Raw genomic sequence first — 19,665 nt, forward strand, 5'->3', positions numbered from 1 at the left:
TTGGCATTTTGTCTAACGAATATAGAATTTGTCCTCAAACAATTGTTAATGTTAATGTGGATATGAGGGAAAATTTTGTGAAACAACAAGAGCACTAAGATTTTGCTGACGAATGTAAAGCCTTTCTGGGTACACGACCACAGGAAATAATAGCCTTTTGGTGATCTACCATCCCACTGAAGGATTTGTAATATAACGAGATCGGTAAGTTAATGTTCTCGAACGGCGTTTAATTGTTGTAGTATCATAATTCAATTATCAATTTTTTCATACATTTTGGCGAACACATTTAAATTTTAATTTTACGGGCGTTATTTAAAACAGTTACCTATGTCACTTATCATTATTTAATTCTTTTTTTCCTCCATCCCATCCAAATTTTGTCACTGTTTGGTTCTCTCATCCTTTATCTCTTTTTATGTTATTACACCCCGTGTACAGAAACATGTCATCCAGTGTGATTAATTAGCAGTTTGGAAGTTCCATTTCATAGACTGTAAGCCGAGACTATGATACAGCGGTGCAAGTGTAGCGTGTTTCCAGCACCTGCGACCAGATGGCAGCCGAAACGCAGCGTGAAAATCCCACTAACGAACACACACCAATGTGTTCATCCGTGTGAACGCATCGCTCTATGATCCACAGTGTGCCTGGCTAGTCCCATTCACCTAACAGTGGCTCATGTAGTCGCTGGCAATTCCAGCACAAAATCATGAAAAAAATACCAAAAATACACAAAACTTATGTACCGTAGTCTGTTTATGCTAAGCCCTTCCATGTTGCAAGCCCTCAACTATGGAATAATTGACCGTATAACATCAGACAAGTTACATTTCTAACTTTCAGAAGTATGCTGATGGATATCTCTTGAAATGCCCGTAGCTCTCTCTTCACTTCTCACTGAATCAATATAAACCACAGTCTAAAGTCTCAATATTATTACTCAAGTCCTGCAAGCGTTTTTAACTTCTTACTTATTTTTTCTTTTCTTTCTTTCTCGTTCCTTTTTTCCTCCTCCTCGGTATGTTCTGATTGTACTATAGTTAGTATAATATAAATTGCTTGTACATTTTCCTAGAATGCGTTTAATGGTCACGTAGAAATATATGCGACTACACAGTAAACTGTGAAGTGTACTATGTTCAAGATAAAAGCGACGCCATGTCAAATGTCAATAAAACGTGCATTCAATCATACAAAAACACCATTCTGTTTTTTTAAAAATTGGCCATATGTGAGTAGGACTCGTGCTCTGAGGGTTCCATACAAAACATAATTACGTATGTAGACAGTTCATCCATCCCGGGGAATCGAGAGTCCTTTTGCCTATTATCGACATTGATACTGGCGAGATATCGATTTCGGGAATTCCGAGACTTTCGAGATTTTAAGTTCTAAGCCGGATACTAAATGACAAAATAAATATTTTTTTCATGTGATATAAATTATGTATTCCCATTTTTTCCTTTACTTGTAATGTGAAACCTTGCTTTTGCCAAATTTCTAGACCAACAAGAAGTACCCTATAGCTTTCGATGATGGCGTTTGCAAGCGTCAAACCAGGTGACGTAACTGTCCGTATCTTTTGATTCCATAGACTTAGGATCTTCAATTTTTTACACCGCCAACGAACCGTAGACTTTAGTATGTGACGTAGGTTTCAACGAGATACGCCTACTCGTTCCTGAGAAAAAGAATTTATAACTGTGGGATAGGCAGACAGACACACAGATAGGCAGACAGATGGACTGTTTGAACCGACTGAAGTACGGAATCCTAAAACTGGAAATACTTTTAAAAATTATAGTTTTAAAATAGCAGCGTATATTGACAATGGTTGCCTGCATCTCTATTCATTTTCTTTTGGTCATGAAATCGCACTGAAACTCACTTCCGGCAGAACGGAACATCGATTGTATCAGTATTACGGCGCATATTTTCATTCACTTTATGTTCTGCTTTATTTTCCTACATTTTTTCCGCTGAACTAGACGGCCACATATCTCTACTTGCTGTGAAGAAATGAGACACTTGGCACGTAGCTACACCTCGCTGAAGAATGCAGTATTGTATTTCATTTTCCTTTAACTGAGAGTGGAAGTTACTGAAAATTTGAAGATAAACGTCTGTATTGTCAGTGGCTTGAAAGAACATCAGGCAAATAATTTGGCTATCAGAAACCTTGCATACACTTTTTTTCAGTGTAGAGGAATCTGATGCACAAGGTAAAGCTTTTTGGTGGCCAGTAGCGACTATAGTTGGAGTCACGGAAGATAATGGTCGAGTTCATCCTTGCTCTACGCACCTACATCACGCGTTCTCCGACGGCCAATGAGCGGTCAGTAGTGACCTGAGCGCTTTGCTCGATTTTAGTAGTCAATGCGTGCATTAAACCTAATCGTAGGGAGTTATTTGGTGAACTCTTATTCCAGTTGTTGTGAGTTATCGTAGCTGACATGAAAATGAGCGACAAATTCCACAACGGCAAGCGAGTGTCACAATTTGCAGGATGCACGCTTTCTCCATGCGAAAAACGCTCGTACGCTCGTACCGCAACTGTCGCGTGGAACTTGCAGCAATGCAATTTCTGTCGATGATTCGACCTGTTCAAATAGCCATCGTTCTTGAATCTGATTGTAGTCTTGCCATTCACATAGCCATAAAAGTGAAACCAAGGTGCATCATTTATGAAATACTACAGCGGTCAATCTTTTTGAACAACCATTCGCATTACTAAACTCTGTTTTATTTCTCAGCTGAAGGTAATGTCTGAACAGACGAAACGTCAAATGACTCTGAGCACTATGGGACTTAACTGCTGAGGTCATCAGTCCCCTAGAACTTAGAACTACTTAAACCTAACTAACCTAAGGACATCACACACATCCATGCCCGAGGCAGGACTCGAACCTGCGACCGTAGCGGTCTCGCGGTTCCAGACTGTAGCGCCTAGAACCGCTCGGCCACTCCGGCCGGCTAGACGAAACGTCGTAAGGTTTCAAGTGTAAGGACATAAATACAGAATGCCGATATGTATGCTCTAATAAAGAAGGAAAAAAACAGTACATAACGCAGTAATTATCCGAATGCGGTGGAGTTCGGAAGATATGGTGTACATGTACAAACAAACAAATGATAACAATTTCAGAAAAACTGGATGATTTATTCAAGGAAAAGAGCTTCATAAATTCAACTATTCAGTAACGCGTTCATCCACCTCTGGCCTTTATGCGAATTGTTATTCGGCTTGGCGCTAAATGGTAGACTTGTTAGATGTCTGCCTGAGCGATGTCATGCCAAATCCTGTCCATTTGGCGCGTTATGTGGTCAAAATCCCGAGCTGGTTGGAGGGCTCTGCCCATAATACTGCAAAGGATCTCAACTGGGGAGAGATCCGGCGACTTTGCTTCCCAAGGAGGGATTTGACAAGCACGACTACTAACAGTAGAAACTCTCGTGTGCGTACGGACATCATCTTTGTGGGTTTCTCCAAACACGTCCTCAGCCTGAAATCTCATTGAGTGTAGTAGAATTGTCTTCGGCGATGAGTTCAGGTTCAAATTCCTGCCCGTTGATCAGTGAAGGCGTGTCTCGAGACGTCCTGGACAGTTGTGGCGTATTATCTTGCCTGTCGCCGGCCGTTGCACCGACAACCAGGAGTCGGGGGGGGGGGGGAGGGGCATTTCATTTCATACAGGGTGGAGCAGAGGAAAAGCATGTTTTTCACTACTGAATGAATGGGACACGGTTTGATAAAAATAACAGAATCAATCATTAAGTGATAGATTTTTTAATGCAGCTTTCAAATATACAGGGCTATTGCAAATGATGAAGCGATTTCATAAATTCACTGTAGCTCCATTCATTGACATATGGTCACGACACACTACAGATACGTAGAAAAACTCATAAAGTTTTGTTCTGCTGAAGCCGCACTTCAGGTTTCTGCCGCCAGAGCGCTCGAGAGCGCAGTGAGACAAAATGGCGACAGGAGCAGAGAAAGCGTATGTCGTGCTTGAAATGCACTCACATCAGTCAGTCATAACAGTGCAACGACACTTCAGGACGAAGTTCAACAAAGATCCAGCAACTGCTAACTCCATTCGGCGATGGTATGCGCAGTTTAAAGCTTCTGGATGCCTCTGTAAGGGGAAATCAACGGGTCGGCCTGCAGTGAGTGAAGAAACGGTTGAACGCGTGCGGGCAAGTTTCAAGCATAGCCCGCGGAAGTCGACGAATAAAGCAAGCAGGGAGCTAAACGTACCACAGGATGGTGCTCCACCGCACTTCCATCATGATGTTCGGGATTTCTTGAACAGGAGATTGGAAAACCGATAGATCGGTCGTGGTGGAGATCATGATCAGCAATTCATGTCATGGCCTCCACGCTCTCCCGTCTTAGCCCCATGAGATTTCTTTCTGTGGGATTATGTGAAAGATTCAGTGTTTAAACCTCCTCTACCAAGAAACGTGCCAGAACTGCACGCTCGCATCAACGATGCTTTCGAACTCATTGATGGGGACATGCTGCGCCGACTGTGGGAGGGACTTGATTATCGGCTTGATGTCTGCCGAATCACTAAAGGGGCACATATCGAACATTTGTGAATGCCTAAAAAAACTTTTTGAGTTTTTGTATGTGTGTGCAAAGCATTGTGAAAATATCTCAAATAATAAAGTTATTGTAGAGCTGTGAAATCGCTTCAATCATTTGTAATAATCCTGTACATACTTTAATTAGGTTAGAAAAATAATGTCTTGGAGATGACGTCCTTCTTGCTGAATACAAATTTTGGTCCTCTCCCGAAATTTACTAATGGCTCTCTCCAACATTTCATTCGGCACGGCTTCAATTTCTTGACGAATGGAATTCGTCAGGTCATCCATTGTGCGAGGCTTGTTCATGTAGATTTCTGATTTTAAATATCCCCACAAAAAGAAGTCGCATATCGACAAATCGGGTGTGCGAGGGGGCCAGAAAACATCACCATATCTCTAAATATCATGTCCTGGAAACATCTGTTGAACCACTTCCATGGATGCTCTCGCCCTGTGAGCTATGGCACCGTCCTGCTCAAACGATATTCCTCTCTTGTTCACTTGACGCCTTTCAAGTTCTGGACGAAGAAAGTTGTTTAACATTTTAATGAAGCGCGCTGATGTCACAGTAACTAGAGTTGCTTCCTCTTAAAAAAAAAATCTGGTCAAACAATCCCCATCTTTGAAATGCAGCACCACACTGTTACTTTTAAAGTGTGGAGAGGTCTTTGGTGTAATTCATGTGGGTTCTCCGCCGCCCAATACCGACAATTTTCAACATTTACGTAACCGTCTACATGAAAATGTGCTTCATCACTCATGAAGACTGTAGAACCTGCATCTTCCGTAAAAATTTCGTCAATTACGTGACAAAACTTTGTACTGCACTAAATCCCCTTCTCTAAGCTACTGGACGATCATTATCTTGTGTGGGTCAAACTTAAGATCATCATGATGCGGTGAAGAGTACGACGTGACATAACCAGCGCTACAGCCTGTCGTCTAGCAGATCGCTTAGGACCAGCAAGAACTGCCGTTCTCTCTCGGTCTACATTTTCTGGAGTACGAACTAAACGGGGAACATCAGATCCAGTACTTCTAAGCGCTGCAACCCACCGGAGTACGGTATTTCGATCAGGCACTGCACATGCGTTTCCTCTGCTCCACCCTGTAGCAGGAACGTTTTGGTTGTCATACGCGTCGCAGTTACATTACAATGATTCGTCGACTCGATGATATTATACGCCCCGTTTTGTTGTTTTGCTGCCCTACATAGCAGGAAAGACAATTTCCGTACGCACACGGCAAGAGTTTCTACGGCTTGTCTTCGTGCTTGCCAAACCGTTCCTTGGCTACCAAGGTTGCTACAGATCTCCCAGCCGTGAATATTTGGAGCATTATGAGCAGGGTACTCCAACTGGTTTGGGGTTTTTACGATCTAACTCTCCAATTGGACAGAATCTGGCACCATATCCCTCAAGAGAACATCCAACAACTCTCGTCAGTCAATGCCAAGCCGAATGCTTGCATAAGAGCCAGCTAGGGTCCATGCGTTACTGACGTGTTCAATTTGTGAAGCTCTTTCTCTTAAATAAATCTTCGATCATTTCTGAACTTCTATCATTTGTTTGTCTGTACATGTACATCACATTTATCGATTTCTGTCCCATTCGTATATTTCCTTCGTGGTGCGCTGACAACCCAAATTTCTTAGATCTAACAGTAATGTCTTGCGAAATTTTTGCAACGGCTTCCAGAGTTTTCGAACTGAAAGCTTACGGCTATGCTTAAAATTAGAGACATCGCCAACGGACCGCCATTTTCTGAACAGCTTTCGAACTCTTCAGTTTTGAGGAAAACAAGATTTCGGAAATTACTGAGGGGCGACTGAGGATGTGGCGAGATAGGCCAACGCCAATAATGGCATTAAGGAGTAAGTGCAAAAAATGACAAAAAAAGAAAAACCAGTAGAAAATACTATTTAAGAAGTAACCTGGGGAGTTACATGAGTTCCTTACCCCTCGAGTTTCTATCTTCTGCCTATAGGAAGAAGTCTTTTCCTTGGCCCGCGACTTTGAACACACTCAGTTGTCATAATGTCATATCTTCGGTGTCATTCCGCCCAAGTAGCATCATAAAGAAACGACTACTACCAAACAGAGGTCTATTGCAAATATGGTTTATCTGACAACACTGTGGTCGGTACCGCAGCTGCCTCCTGATCCAGTTGTGATTATATGGTTCTCTCATGACCAATGATGGTAATCAATCATTTGTTTTCATTTTGTTTACTTTTCAGTAACCAGTAACTGCTCGTAAATAACAAGATGGTGCGAAACTTGTCTTTGGAGTAAAGGAAGTGGATTTTGAAGTGATACAGGAAATGAGAAAACAGAGTTTGGTACTGCGTCGCCGTCTTGTGTCACAATAACGAAGGGCACGTTGGCATTGCTGGGAACGAAAGGGCTGATCTCGCAGGCAAGGAGGCGTGTCTCGATCCACAAGTATTTCATTGTGCCATCCCCCTGCACGCACTCACGTCGCTATTGAGCTCACGAGTCATGCGTCGGTGGGAGGATGAGTGGCTGGAAATGACTGGCAATAAGCTTCGTTTAGTCAAGCCGACAACGCGTGTGTGGTGTACTTCTTCCCAGCCCCGTAGATGGGACGAGGTTCTCCTCACTCGGCTTCGGACAGGCAGCAGTCCTATGACGCATGGCTTCCTGCTCCGGCGAGAGGACCCTCCAATGTGTCTTACTTGTGGCGTTCAGGTCACTGTGCGCCATGCTTTATTGGATTGCGTTTTATTTTCTGACCAGCGGGCCGCGGCTGACTTACCGGCGGATCTGCCATCTCTCTTAGGAAATACTCAAGCGAATGTGATTAATGTGTTAAAGTTCTGTGATTTGTTCAATGTTTCTACCAAGATTTTAGGGAGAGGGTCTTAATTTGTTCACAGGGTGACTCGCTCGACCGTATTTTACGTAAGTGGCCAGCCAGTGACAATTTCCTGTGGCATCGTTGACGCTCCTTTCTCGTTTCCTTACGTTTCATTTTCTTATCCAGCATTTTTCATCTTTTCCCGCTTTCTTTGCGTGTATGCTTACATATTACTAAATTTGTCCACATTTTTTTCTTTTAAGCTTTCGAATTGCGGTGCTACAGAAGAATTCTGAAGATTAGATGGGTAGATCACATAACTAATGAGGAGTATTGAATAGAATTGGGGAGAAGAGAAATTTGTGGCACAGCTTGACTAAAAGAAGGGATCGGTTGGTAAGACATATTCTGAGGCATCAAAGGATCACCAATTTAGTACTGGAGGGCAGTGTGGAGAGTAAAAATCGTAGAGGGAGACCAAGAGATGAATTCACTAAACAGATTCAGAAGGATGTAGGTTGCAGTAGGTACTGGGAGATGAAGAAGCTTGCACGGGATAGAGTAGCACGGAGAGCTGCATCAAACCAGTCTCTGGACTGAAGACCACAGCAACAACAATGCGTGTCAGGGCGCTGATGACCTCGACGTTGAGCGCCCGTAAGACCCGATACACACACACAATTACACGACAGATTCGAGAGGGAAGGAAACGTGCGTCATCTGAAGGGCGAACCGCGTAGCAGGGAGAAATCAATAGAGGACGAATGAGGGATGGAAGGTGGGTGCATGCAGTGACACAAGCTTTCACAGAATCCCCAAAGCATACGGCAAGCTAAGCGTGATCAGGTGTAAGCAAATTAAGTATTCACCGCATTTTAGAGGAAACAAAGTGGAAACCCTACAGTCCCAGGTTGCTTTACACTATGAACGAGGACGATCGGTATAGACGCCTCTAAATTCGTGAGTGGAATTGCGATAGTTAACAGTTTGCTCTGATGAGGCTACGTCTGAATTGAATGGAACCTTCAGTCGCCAAAAGTGTGTCTATTGGCTAGGAGATAATCCCCTTGTTACGGAAGAACGAGCTCTTAACCTTCCTGGATTATCAATGGGACGTGTTATCTCAGTCAGAGGACTTGGAAGACCATTATTTTTTGAAGGACCGGAGACAAGTGTAAAATACCTCGCCATATTGCAGGAACAAATAGCATCCTCTGTTAACTACCTGTACCGACATGAAGATTTCTTGTTCCAAAAAGACAGTGTACCGTCACGTTACCATCGTGACGTGCGACAATGGCTGGACGAATCACTTACTGAGAGGTGGATAAGATTACGAGAAAATTGTGAATTTCCACCCAAATCTCCTAACCTAACGTCGCTAGATTTCTTTCTAAGCAGAACTCTGAAGAAAATCGTTTACACCACAAAGCCACGTACGCTGGATGACACGAGAAAGGAGATTGTGACAACCTGTAAATCCATTCCAAAAGCAACCGTGAGACATGTGTATCGATCTGTGGAAAATAAATAAATAAATAAAAATTAAAAAAAATCTCTTTCGTCGGATAGCGCAGTTACGAAAGGAAAAGTCTCAGGTTCCTGTCCCAGTCCAGCACACAGCTTTAAACTGCCAGGAAGTTTTAAGTGACCGGGCAGTCAAAATTCATTCTGCAAATCTCTTTATTACACGTCATACTAAACCCAGAGTACAGTGGATACCATAAAAAATGAGAGATATCGTTTTACTTAGTTTCTTTTCAGATAGCTTTAACAGCTTGTAATTTATTACAATAATATGTGTAACATGTTGTGTGTAGTGTTTCATCAGTCTTGCTCACTTAAGTAATATTTTTCAAAAATGCTTAATTTCTGTTAACTGTTCTTACAAAATTTGCTAAATCTGCCTAGAAAAATTGCAGAACTGTAGTTCTGTGAGAGATTCACGAGCATTCTTAAGCGAAGCGCTACGAATGTGAGCTCCAGCTATACACTAGCTATCATTCACAGAATATCACATACTTTTCTTGGAAGAACTCTTGGAAGGACGGAAAGATACAGCACACAGACGCAACGAACAAATACTTAATCTGTGCTACAGTGAACCATACCGGTGACGTGTTAGGAAAATCATACAGGGGGAAGGGTGGGGAAGGAAGCCTCTTTTATCTTGGACATACTGTATCTGGTGTGATTAAAAAGAGGACATGAACATCCTAATCTGGTCAAGTTAGACAAGAGAATAAACACAAATAAAATATCATAAGGAAGAGTGGTAGTTCTTCGGCGAATTTTTAGAGGTTGTAAGATGCTTTCAGTGTTTAGTAACATATGTTCACGGTCCAGTCACATTAATGTGTCATCCGCCTTTGTTCGACGCCAATGTGCAATAACCACTCACAGGCGGCAGCATTGGCAATGGACGAGAGACGATAAGCGTGTCATGGGGCGAGGGGTGGGGGAGGGAGCGGGGGGGGGGGGGGGGGAAGAGGCGCGGGAAACAGTGCAGCCGTTGTCGTAATGTGTAAACGGGGCGATTTATCTGAAGACCAAAAGGGCATGATCACTAGCTTCCGGGCCAAGGGTGGCAGTATTTCCAAAACAGACCGTTATGGTCTGAATAATGTTTTCGTGGCAGTCTCGGAGTGACCTCGTCATTCCAGAAGGCACAGTGGATCAACACGAGTATACATCTAACCTTAGGGACCATGTCCACCACTGCATGCTGGTTTGTTTTTCCTCAGCACGATGTCATCTACCAGCAGGATAATGTGTCACATAACCCGCAGTGTATATGCATGGTTCGAGGAGCACCGAATGAGTTTACCATATTTCTCTGTCCACCAAATTCCCCGAATTTAAAACCCAATCGAGAATCTGCGGGACCACCTTGATCAGGGTGTACACGCCATGGATACTCAGCCGAAAAGTCTAGCGTAGCTGCCCACGGCACTGTAGTTGCCATGGCTCAACATCCCTTTCAGTGCCTTCCAGAATCTCATTGACTCTCTTTCTGCAGCCCTCGCGGCGGTCCGTGGTGCAAAAAATGGATATTCTGTAGTCTGGCAGCTTGTCACGTTAATGTAACTGGACAGTGTATTTACTGTGTGCTCAGTGGCCAAGTACTATTGTATATTTAATTTCTTCATATTTTTGTCTGATTTGCAGAATGAGAATGATACGACGGAACAGCATCACACGACCTATTCGTGGGTTTCTGTCAAGCTCAGGGACATCAACGACAACGCCCCAGTATTTGACCATTCCAGCTCTGAGGTTACAGTGCCAGAGGACACGGCAGTTGGAAAAGTAATTGCGGCATTTGAAGCAAAAGACGCAGACCAGGATGGAAAGAGCGGCGTAACTTACTCCATAGATCACAGCTCCAACAGTGGAAGACACTTCCACGTAAACCGTTTTGGACAGGTGCTTGTCCAGAGAGAACTGGACAGGGAAGAAACTGCTAGGCATACGGTGAGTAAAAAATCAGGTTCTAACGACAAATTGAACAGCTCCTATGAGTAAATGGGTTAGAGATAATTGCTGTGTTGAAGAGAGATCGCTTTCTTCTTCTGCACTTCACGGATTAGGCATTCTTGTCCGTTGGCAGCTTCACAGTTGACTCTAGCGGATCGTGAGTCGTCCTCGATCCCTTCTTCCCACCGGCATCTAATCCAACGCCACCTTGGAACATCTAATCCAACGCCACCTTGAAAGCGTGGTAGCTCCCATTCTTTGTAAGTGATTGGTCCAGTTCTGTCTGTTGTTTAATACTACCTGAGTACCTAGCGTTGCCCGAGTATGTATCTATTCCAGTTTTCTATTAGTCCCTCTCCTCCTTACCTCTCCATCAATCCATGGCCTCTTGCCTATTCCTCTCTCTACCTCCTCCACTTCCATTCTCTGTCCACCTACTCCCCCCTCACTATCCGTCCATCTCCTCCTGCCCCTCTCTTTGCTCACCTCCAGCTCCCCCTCTCGCTGTGCATCTCCACTCCTGAACTATAGGTCATGTAATGATATTATTTTGCTGGTACATACATTGGTATGTATGAATATTGTCTGCAAAATGTGTAGCGACTACAGTTAACAGTAAAGAAGTAATAACTCCTGTTTCATACAGGTGCTTTACTACATGAATTTTCCTCCCATCATTTTGTGGAGTTCATCAACTGAGAAAAATATTCGTTCGGGTTTGAAATTATCTGTAGAGTTTGTTACAAGTCATTAAGTGCTCTCGTTCTCAATTACGGTATGAATAAAGTATGGATATTCGGGCGTCGTTGGGTACACTGCTTTTTCACTACTACTTCCTCCCCTGTAATGGGTAGGTTGTTCTTGCCCCACAGCGATTCTTTCCAGACAGTAAGTGATACATGTACCAAGTTTAGTTGAAATCGGTCCAGTGGTTTACCAGAACATGTGGAACGTACATACATATATACATAATTTTTTATAACAGTCGGACGCTGTGGGAGAGCGGTTCTAGGCGCTTCAGTCCGGAACCGCGCTGCTGCTGCGGTCGCAGGTTCGAATCCTGCCTCGGTCATGAATGTGTGTGACGCCACTACGTTAGTTAGGTTTAAGTAGTTCTAAGTCTTAGGGGACTCAGATGTTAAGTCCCATAGTACTTAGAGACATTTTTATAACAAATATGACTTTTACTGTGTATTGATTCTACATTTAATTCTTTCCTAATACTTCATTTCATATTTTCTCCGTCCTCTTTACATCTTTTAACAATCTTTGAAAATCCCATTTCCGCATTGGAAGCGTGTATTCGTCATCGCCATACTGGCGTATCACCTGGCGTGATGGTATGGGCTGCCATTGGTTACACGTCTCGGTCACCTCTTGTTCGCATTGACGGCACTTTGAACAGTGGACGTTACATTTCAGATGCGTTACGACCCGTGGTTCTACCCTTCATTCGATCCCTGCGAAACCCTACATTTCAGCAGGATTATGCATGACCGCATGTTGCAGCTCCTGTACGGGCCTTTCTGGATACAGAAAATGTTCGACTGCTGCCCTGGCCAGCACATTCTCCAGATCTCTCACCAATTGAAAACGTCTGGCCAATGGTGGTCGAGCAACTGGCTAGTCACAATACGCCAGTTACTACTCTTGATGAACTGTGATATCGTGTTGAAACTGCATGGGTAGCTGTACCTGTACACGAATCTAAGCTCTGTTTGACTCAATTCCCAGGCGTATCAAGGCCGTTATTACGGCCAGAGGTGGTTGTTCTCGGTACTGATTTCTCAGGATCCATGCACCCAAACTGCGTGAAAATGTAATCACATGTCAGTTCTGTTACACTATATGCGTCCAATGACTACCCGTTTATCATCTGCATTTCTTCTTGGTGTAGCACTTTTAATGGCCAGTAGTGTATTTTACTGTCTTGCGTTTGAGTCAGCAGCCAGGCTTCGATGCCATAACGCAACGTCATTAACATCACTACTTTATAAAATTTAATTTTCGTTTCTTTCCTAACGTTATTTTCAATAGTTCTTTCAATTCTTCCGTATACAGGCTGAAATTTTCTTTTTGCGCAGTGTCATTGTCATTGCAAAAATTCATGTTCCAACCAAGATATTTAAAATTCGATACTTGTATTAATATGTTGTTTTCTAGCACAGTCTTTGATCTGACTGAATCTAAAAGTAATACTTCTAGTTTTTTTACTGATATTTTGGAATTGTAATATTTACACAGATTATTTAAAAGATATTGCTGTAGGTGTGTCTCCTTCACTTCAATCATTATTTGATTGTCTGCAAATATGCGGTTAGTGCATAAGTTCGTAGCGATTTACCGTAAGTTTAATAAACACAACAGAGACAGGTAACAGAGACTTTAGTTATCAATAATATATTCTCCTGCACTATTTACAATAGTATGCCGACGCTGGAGTAACTTTCCGACTCTGTGATTGTAGAAATCAAGTGCTGTTGAGGCGAAGAACTCGTCGAGCCATGTTCGCAGCATATTTTAATCTGGAATCGAAGTTGCTTGAAGCTTATTCGATACAGAAAGAAAAATGTGAAAATCTGAGGGCACAAGATCAGGTAAAAATAAGTGGGTGCGAAATGACTAGCCAACCCAACAGAACGCAGGCGGGCATTATCATGAAGTTCCATCACTACACCCAGATATCCTCGTCGTTGTTCTTGGATTACATCTGCAAGCTGTCACACTTGTTGACAATAAATGTCGCCAGTGATGGTTAAACCTCAGGGAAGCAATTGGGCTGTTCCACCAAATTCGAAACTTTATATTTTGTGAATGCGCGCAGGTTCTTGTACAGGTAGTTGATGCTTTGTTGGGTTCAACCATTTCCTTCTTTTTCTTATGTTAGCATAAAGACAGTATTTGGAATGGTCGGTGTTGTTCACGAGCCAGTTGATGACGAGCAAGCAGAGATGCACATATGGCCAGCTGCTGATTTTTATGATTTTGGATTACAGCATGAGGGACCCATACACCATTTTTGAACCGTTCCCATTGCATGCAAATGTCACACAATGGTGACATGATCATAGTTCATCCCATTTGTCAGTTCTCGAGTACACTGACCTGCATTATTGTGGATTAATGCATTTAAACCGTTTTCACCAAGCCCAGAAGGTTTCCGTGAACGTGTAGAGTCGCTTACGTCAAAACGATCCTCCTTAAAATAAGAAAACCACTTTCCTGCCGTGCTCTTTCCAATAGCATTATCCCCACAAACGGCCCAAATGTTTCTTACAGCCTCCGCTGCTATCATCCCTCTATTTAATTCAAACAGAAGACTTTCGGAAACGTTCCGATTTCTCTACTTGGCACTCCATTTTCTAGTATCCACAGCCCCATTCGGTATCTCCAAGTGACACAGTGACAATATGTAAACACAGATAGCGACAGTGAACTACAAATAAAAAATGACAGTCGATAAATAAACCCATAGCAACCGGAATACCAACATGCAAGAGAAAAACGCTACGAACTTATTCACTAACCTAATAGAAGAGTGTTTGAACCGATATATTTGATAATTTAATTCCTCAATCTACCTGAAAATTCAATTTCTTTACAATGTCGTCAATAAGTATATTAAAAAAGAGAGGAGGAAAAGCTTTTCTAGGTCCTGTATTTGCTAAAATCTGTTAACTTCTTTCAACTGCTGTGTACATAATAAAAGTAATATTTCTACACTGACCTTTCATTAGGTGCAGTGGATAGCACGCATTTTTTGATATTTGCCATAATTTTCTTCAGTTTATTTTGACAAACGCCTTAACAGAGTCTATAAAAGTGAGATGTGTTCCCAAATTCCTTTCTCTTCTTTGTTTATTATTTCTTTAATGGTGAAGGCATTCATGCACGATTTTCCTTTCCTAAATTCGCGTTCCTCTTCTCCTATCAGACTAATCGTAAGAGTATTTAATCAATTTTTTATTATTTTAGTATAGATTTTATATCCTGTATTCATGAGAGTAATGGAGCACGTATTTATTTATTCATTTATTGCTGTTACATACCAAATCTACAGTCTCGGTATGTAATGCTAGATGTAGAGTAGGACAGCGGCCTTTTATGTTTTTACAACCGAACTCTAGATAGCGCTACTGAGGTATGACCTTTTTTATTGTTCTAAAATATATCATTTGTTATGGTTAAAACGACTGTGACTCAGAAATTTGGCAAGGGTTTAAAAAAAAATACGAGAAGAGTTTACAGTAGTCGCTAATCTACGGTTCAATTCTAGTGAGGGGGAGGGGGGAGGGGGTGGAGTCCAGTTTGTAACTGTTCCACCGCCCCCTTTTCCTTTTCCAAATATAACTTCCCTTCTTCCTTAATTTTAACAAGACACAGTTGCCTATTAATTGTTGTCGTTGTGGTCTTCAGTCCTGAGACTGGTTTGATGCAGCTCTCCACGCTACTCTATCCTGTGCAAGCTTCTTCATCTCCCAGTACCTACTGCAACCTACATCCTTCTGAATCTGCTTGGTGTATTCATCTCTTGGTCTCCGTCTACGATTTTTACCCTCCACGCTGCCCTCCAATATTAAATTGGTGATCCCTCGATGCCTCAGAACATGTCCTACCAACCGATCCCTTCATGTAGACAAGTTGTGCCACAAACTTCTCTTCTCCCCAATTCTATTCAACACCTCCTCATTAGTTATGAGATCTACCCATCTAATCTTCAGCATTCTTCTGTAGCACCACATTTCGAAAGCTTCTATTCTCTTTTGTCTAAACTATTTATCGTCCATGTTTCACTTCCATACATGGCTACACTCCATAAAAAAATTCTTTCAGAAACGACTTCCTAACACTTAAATCAATACTCGATGTTAACAAATTTCTCTTCTTCAGAAACGCTTTCCTTCCCATAGCCAGTCTACATTTTATATCCTCTCTACTTCGACCACCATCAGTTACTTTGCTCCCCAAACAGCAAAACTCCTTTACTACTTTAAGTGTCTCATTTCGTAATCTAATACCCTCAACATCACCCGAATTAATTCGACTACATTCCATTATCCTCGTTTTGCTTTTGTTGATGTTCATCTTATATCCTCCCTTCAAGACTCGGTCCATTCCGTTCAACTGCTCTTCCAAGTCCTTTGCTGCCTCTGACAGAATTACAATTTCATCGGCGAACCTCAAAGTTTTTATTTCTTCTCCATGGATTTTAATACCTACTCCGAATTCGCCAAATTGGTTTCTATACAAATCGTAAATAGCCTTTCACTCCCTATATTTTACCCCTGCCACCTTCAGAATTTGAAAGAGAGTATTCCAATCAACATTGTCAAAAGCTTTCTCTAAGTCTACAAATGCTAGAAACGTAGGTTTGCCTTTCCTTAATCTTTCTTCTAAGATAAGTCGTAAGGTCAGTATTGCCTCACGTGTTCCAGTGTTTCTACGGAATCCAAACTGATCTTCTCCGAGGTCAGCTTCTACTAGTTTTTCCATTCGTCTGTAAAGAATTCGTGTTAGTATTTTGCAGCTGTGGCTTATTAAACTGATTGTTCGGTAATTTTCATATCTGTCAACACCTGCTTTCTTTGGGATTGGAATTATTATATTCTTCTTAAAGTCTGAGGGTATTTCGCCTGTTTCATACATCTTGCTCACCAGATGGTAGAGTTTTGTCAGGACTGGCTCTCCCAAGGCCGTCAGTAGTTCTAATGGAATGTTGTCTACTCCTGGGGCCTTGTTTCGACTCAGGTCTTTCAGTGCTCTGTCAAACTCTTCACGCAGTATCATATCTCCCATTTCATCTTCATCTACACCCTCTTCCATTTCCATAATATTGCCCTCAAGTACATCACCCTTGTATAGACCCTCTATATACCCCTTCCACCTTTCTGCTTTCCCTTCTTTGCTTCGAACTGGGTTTCCATCTGAGCTCTTGATATTCATACAAGTGGTTCTCTTTTCTCCAAAGGCCTCTTTAATTTTCCTGTAAGCAGTATCTATCTTACCACTAGTGAGATAAGCCTCTACATCCTTACATTTGTCCTCTAGCCATCCCTGCTTAGCCATTTTGCACTTCCTGTAGATCTCATTTTTGAGACGTTTGTATTCCTTTTTGCCTGATTCATTTACTGCATTTTTATATTTTCTCCTTTAATAAATTAAATTGAATATTTCTTCTAGTACCCAAGGATTTCTACTAGCCCTCGTCTTTTTACCTACCTGATCCTCTGCTTCCTTCACTACTTCATCCCTCAAAGCTAACCATTCTTCTTCTACTGTATTTCTTTCCCCCATTCCTGCCATTTGTTTCCTTACGCTCTCCCTGAAACTCTGTACAACATCTGGTTTAGTCAGTTTATCCAGTTCCCATCTCCTTAAATTCCCACCTTTTTGCAGTTTCTTCAGTTTTAATCTACAGTTCATAACCAATAGATTGTGGTCAGAGTCCACATGTGCCCCTGGAAATGTCTTACAATTTAAAACCTGGTTCCTCAATCTCTGTCTTAATATTATATAATGTATCTGAAATCTGTCAGTATCTCCAGGCTTCTTCCATGTATACAACCTTCTTTTATGATTCTTGAACCAAGTGTTAGCTATGTTTAAGTTGTGCTCTGTGCAAAATTCTACCAGGCGGCTTCCTCTTTCATTTATTACCCCCAATCCATATTCACCTACTACGTTTCCTTCTCTCCCTTTTCCTACTACCGAATTCCAGTCACCCATGACTATTAAATTTTCGTCTCCCTTCACTATGTGAATAATTTCTTTTATTTCATCATACATTTCTTCAATTTCTTCGTCATCTGCAGAGCTAGTTGGTATATAAACTTGTACTACTGTAGTAGGCGTGGGCTTCGTGTCTATCTTGGCCACATTAATGCATTCACTATGCTGTTTGTAGTAGCTTACCCGCATTCCTATTTTTTTATTCATTATTATACCTACTCCTGCATTACCCCTATTTGACTTTGTATTTATAACCCTGTATTCGCCTGACCAAAAGTCTTGTTCCTCCTGCCACCGAACTTCACTAGTTCCCACTATATCTAACTTTAACCAATCCATTTCCCTTTTTAAATTTTCTAACCAACCTGCCCGATTAAGGGATCTAACATTCCACGCTCCGATCCGTAGAACGCAAGTTTTCTTTCTCCTGATAACGACGTCCTTTTGAGTAGTCCCCGCCCGGAGATCCGAATGGGGGACTATTTTACCTCTGGAATATTTTACCCAAGAGGACGCCATCATCATTAACCACACAGTAAAGCTGCATGCCCTCGGGAAAAAGTACGGCTGTAGTTTCCCCTTGTTTTCAACCGTTCGCAGTACCAGCACAGCAAGGCCGTTTTGGTTAGTGTTACAAGGACAGATCAGTCAATCATCCAGACTGTTGCCCCTGCAACTACTGTAAAGGCTGCTGCCCCTCTTCAGAAACCAAACGTTTGTCTGGCCTCTCAGCAGATACCCCTCCGTTGTGGTTGCACCTATGGTATGGTTATCTGTATCGCTGAGGCACGCAAACCTCCCCACCAACGGCAAGGTCCATGGTTCATGGGGGGGGGGCTATTAATTAAAAAATTTTATTATTGTTATTATTATTGTTATTGTTATTATTATTATTATTATTGCAGCTCAGGTACCTATAACATCTGTAAGCCATCTGTCCAAAAATTTGAGAAGTGCAATTAGTTTAAGAACTATAATAAATATCCAAACAAGGGGCGATAAATGAGAGAACTATCGCAAATGAGCTTAATAGTGCACACATTCAAATAACTAACAATAATAGCATACAAAGGTCTGGAGCAGAAAATTGATTATCTGTTAGATAACGATCAGCTTGGCTTTAGGAAATGTAAAGGCGCCAGAAAGGCAGTCCCGACGTTGCGTTTGACAACGGAAGTCAGACATAAGAAAGAGCAAGATACCTTTATAGGATCAGTCATCCTAGGAAAAGCGTTTGACAATGTAAAATTATACAAAATGTTCCTAATTCGCAGACGAATATGGTTAAGGTATAGAGATATAAGGGTAATATACCATGTGTACAAGAATTAAGAATAAAAATAAGAATAAGAAGACCGAGAATAAAGTGTCCCTATTGTTTAGTTTGTTCAGTGAAGAAGTAATCACTGGAATAAATGACAGGGATAGGATATAGAGATATAAAGGTGCAGAGGTACAAGCATAATCTATACCTAAAAAAACCTGATGTCCTAAATGATCGACTCATCATCGCCCAGCCAAAACTGCTAAGAACAGAACCGGAATTTTGGTGAGAGTGTTGATCTTATACTGCAGGTGTTTAAGAAAGTATTTTTCCAAATTCCATCCCTAAGGAGGTAAAGTAGGCAATAAAACGTGTTTTGAACATGTGTCGCTATTAAGGCAATTTTGAAGCTAGAATTACAAAAATTGGTATTTGGTTTCCCAGTCAGAAATGAAGTCATTATTAAAATACTTCAAAAGCATTTTTAAAGCTCAAGCTGTGAAAATACGTATTTGACTTCTCAATTGGAAAGAAACAAATACATCTTCAGTTTTTCTGAAAATTCACCCTGTAAGAGGGTCAAACAGCGGGTGAAAATTTTTATTAAAATATCCCATCATGAAACCATTTTAAAGCTAAATCTAAGAAAATTTGCATAGTAAAATCGTGTTTCAATTTTTTTAGAAATTCAATCCCTATGGTGGTGAAAAAGGGGATGAATGTTTTTATGAAAATGTTTCATTATGCAAGCATGTTTGAAGCTAATTCTATGAAAA

General features: G+C 41.6%; 1 protein-coding gene across 1 annotated transcript in view; it reads left to right on the forward strand.

Annotated features, from left to right (window-relative positions):
* LOC126092814 (neural-cadherin-like) overlaps nucleotides 1–19,665 on the forward strand; it is a gene marked incomplete at its 3' end in the record, with an annotated part of 240,430 nt that overhangs the window by 130,638 nt on the left and 90,127 nt on the right. Inside the window, exon 9 of the mRNA XM_049908543.1 lies at nucleotides 10,588–10,893. Coding sequence (XP_049764500.1) covers nucleotides 10,588–10,893 — 306 coding nt within the window. The remainder of the gene's footprint in view (nucleotides 1–10,587; nucleotides 10,894–19,665) is intronic.

The sequence above is a fragment of the Schistocerca cancellata genome, chromosome 7, assembly GCF_023864275.1.
Source record: "Schistocerca cancellata isolate TAMUIC-IGC-003103 chromosome 7, iqSchCanc2.1, whole genome shotgun sequence".
NCBI classification, from domain to species: Eukaryota; Metazoa; Arthropoda; class Insecta; order Orthoptera; family Acrididae; genus Schistocerca; species Schistocerca cancellata.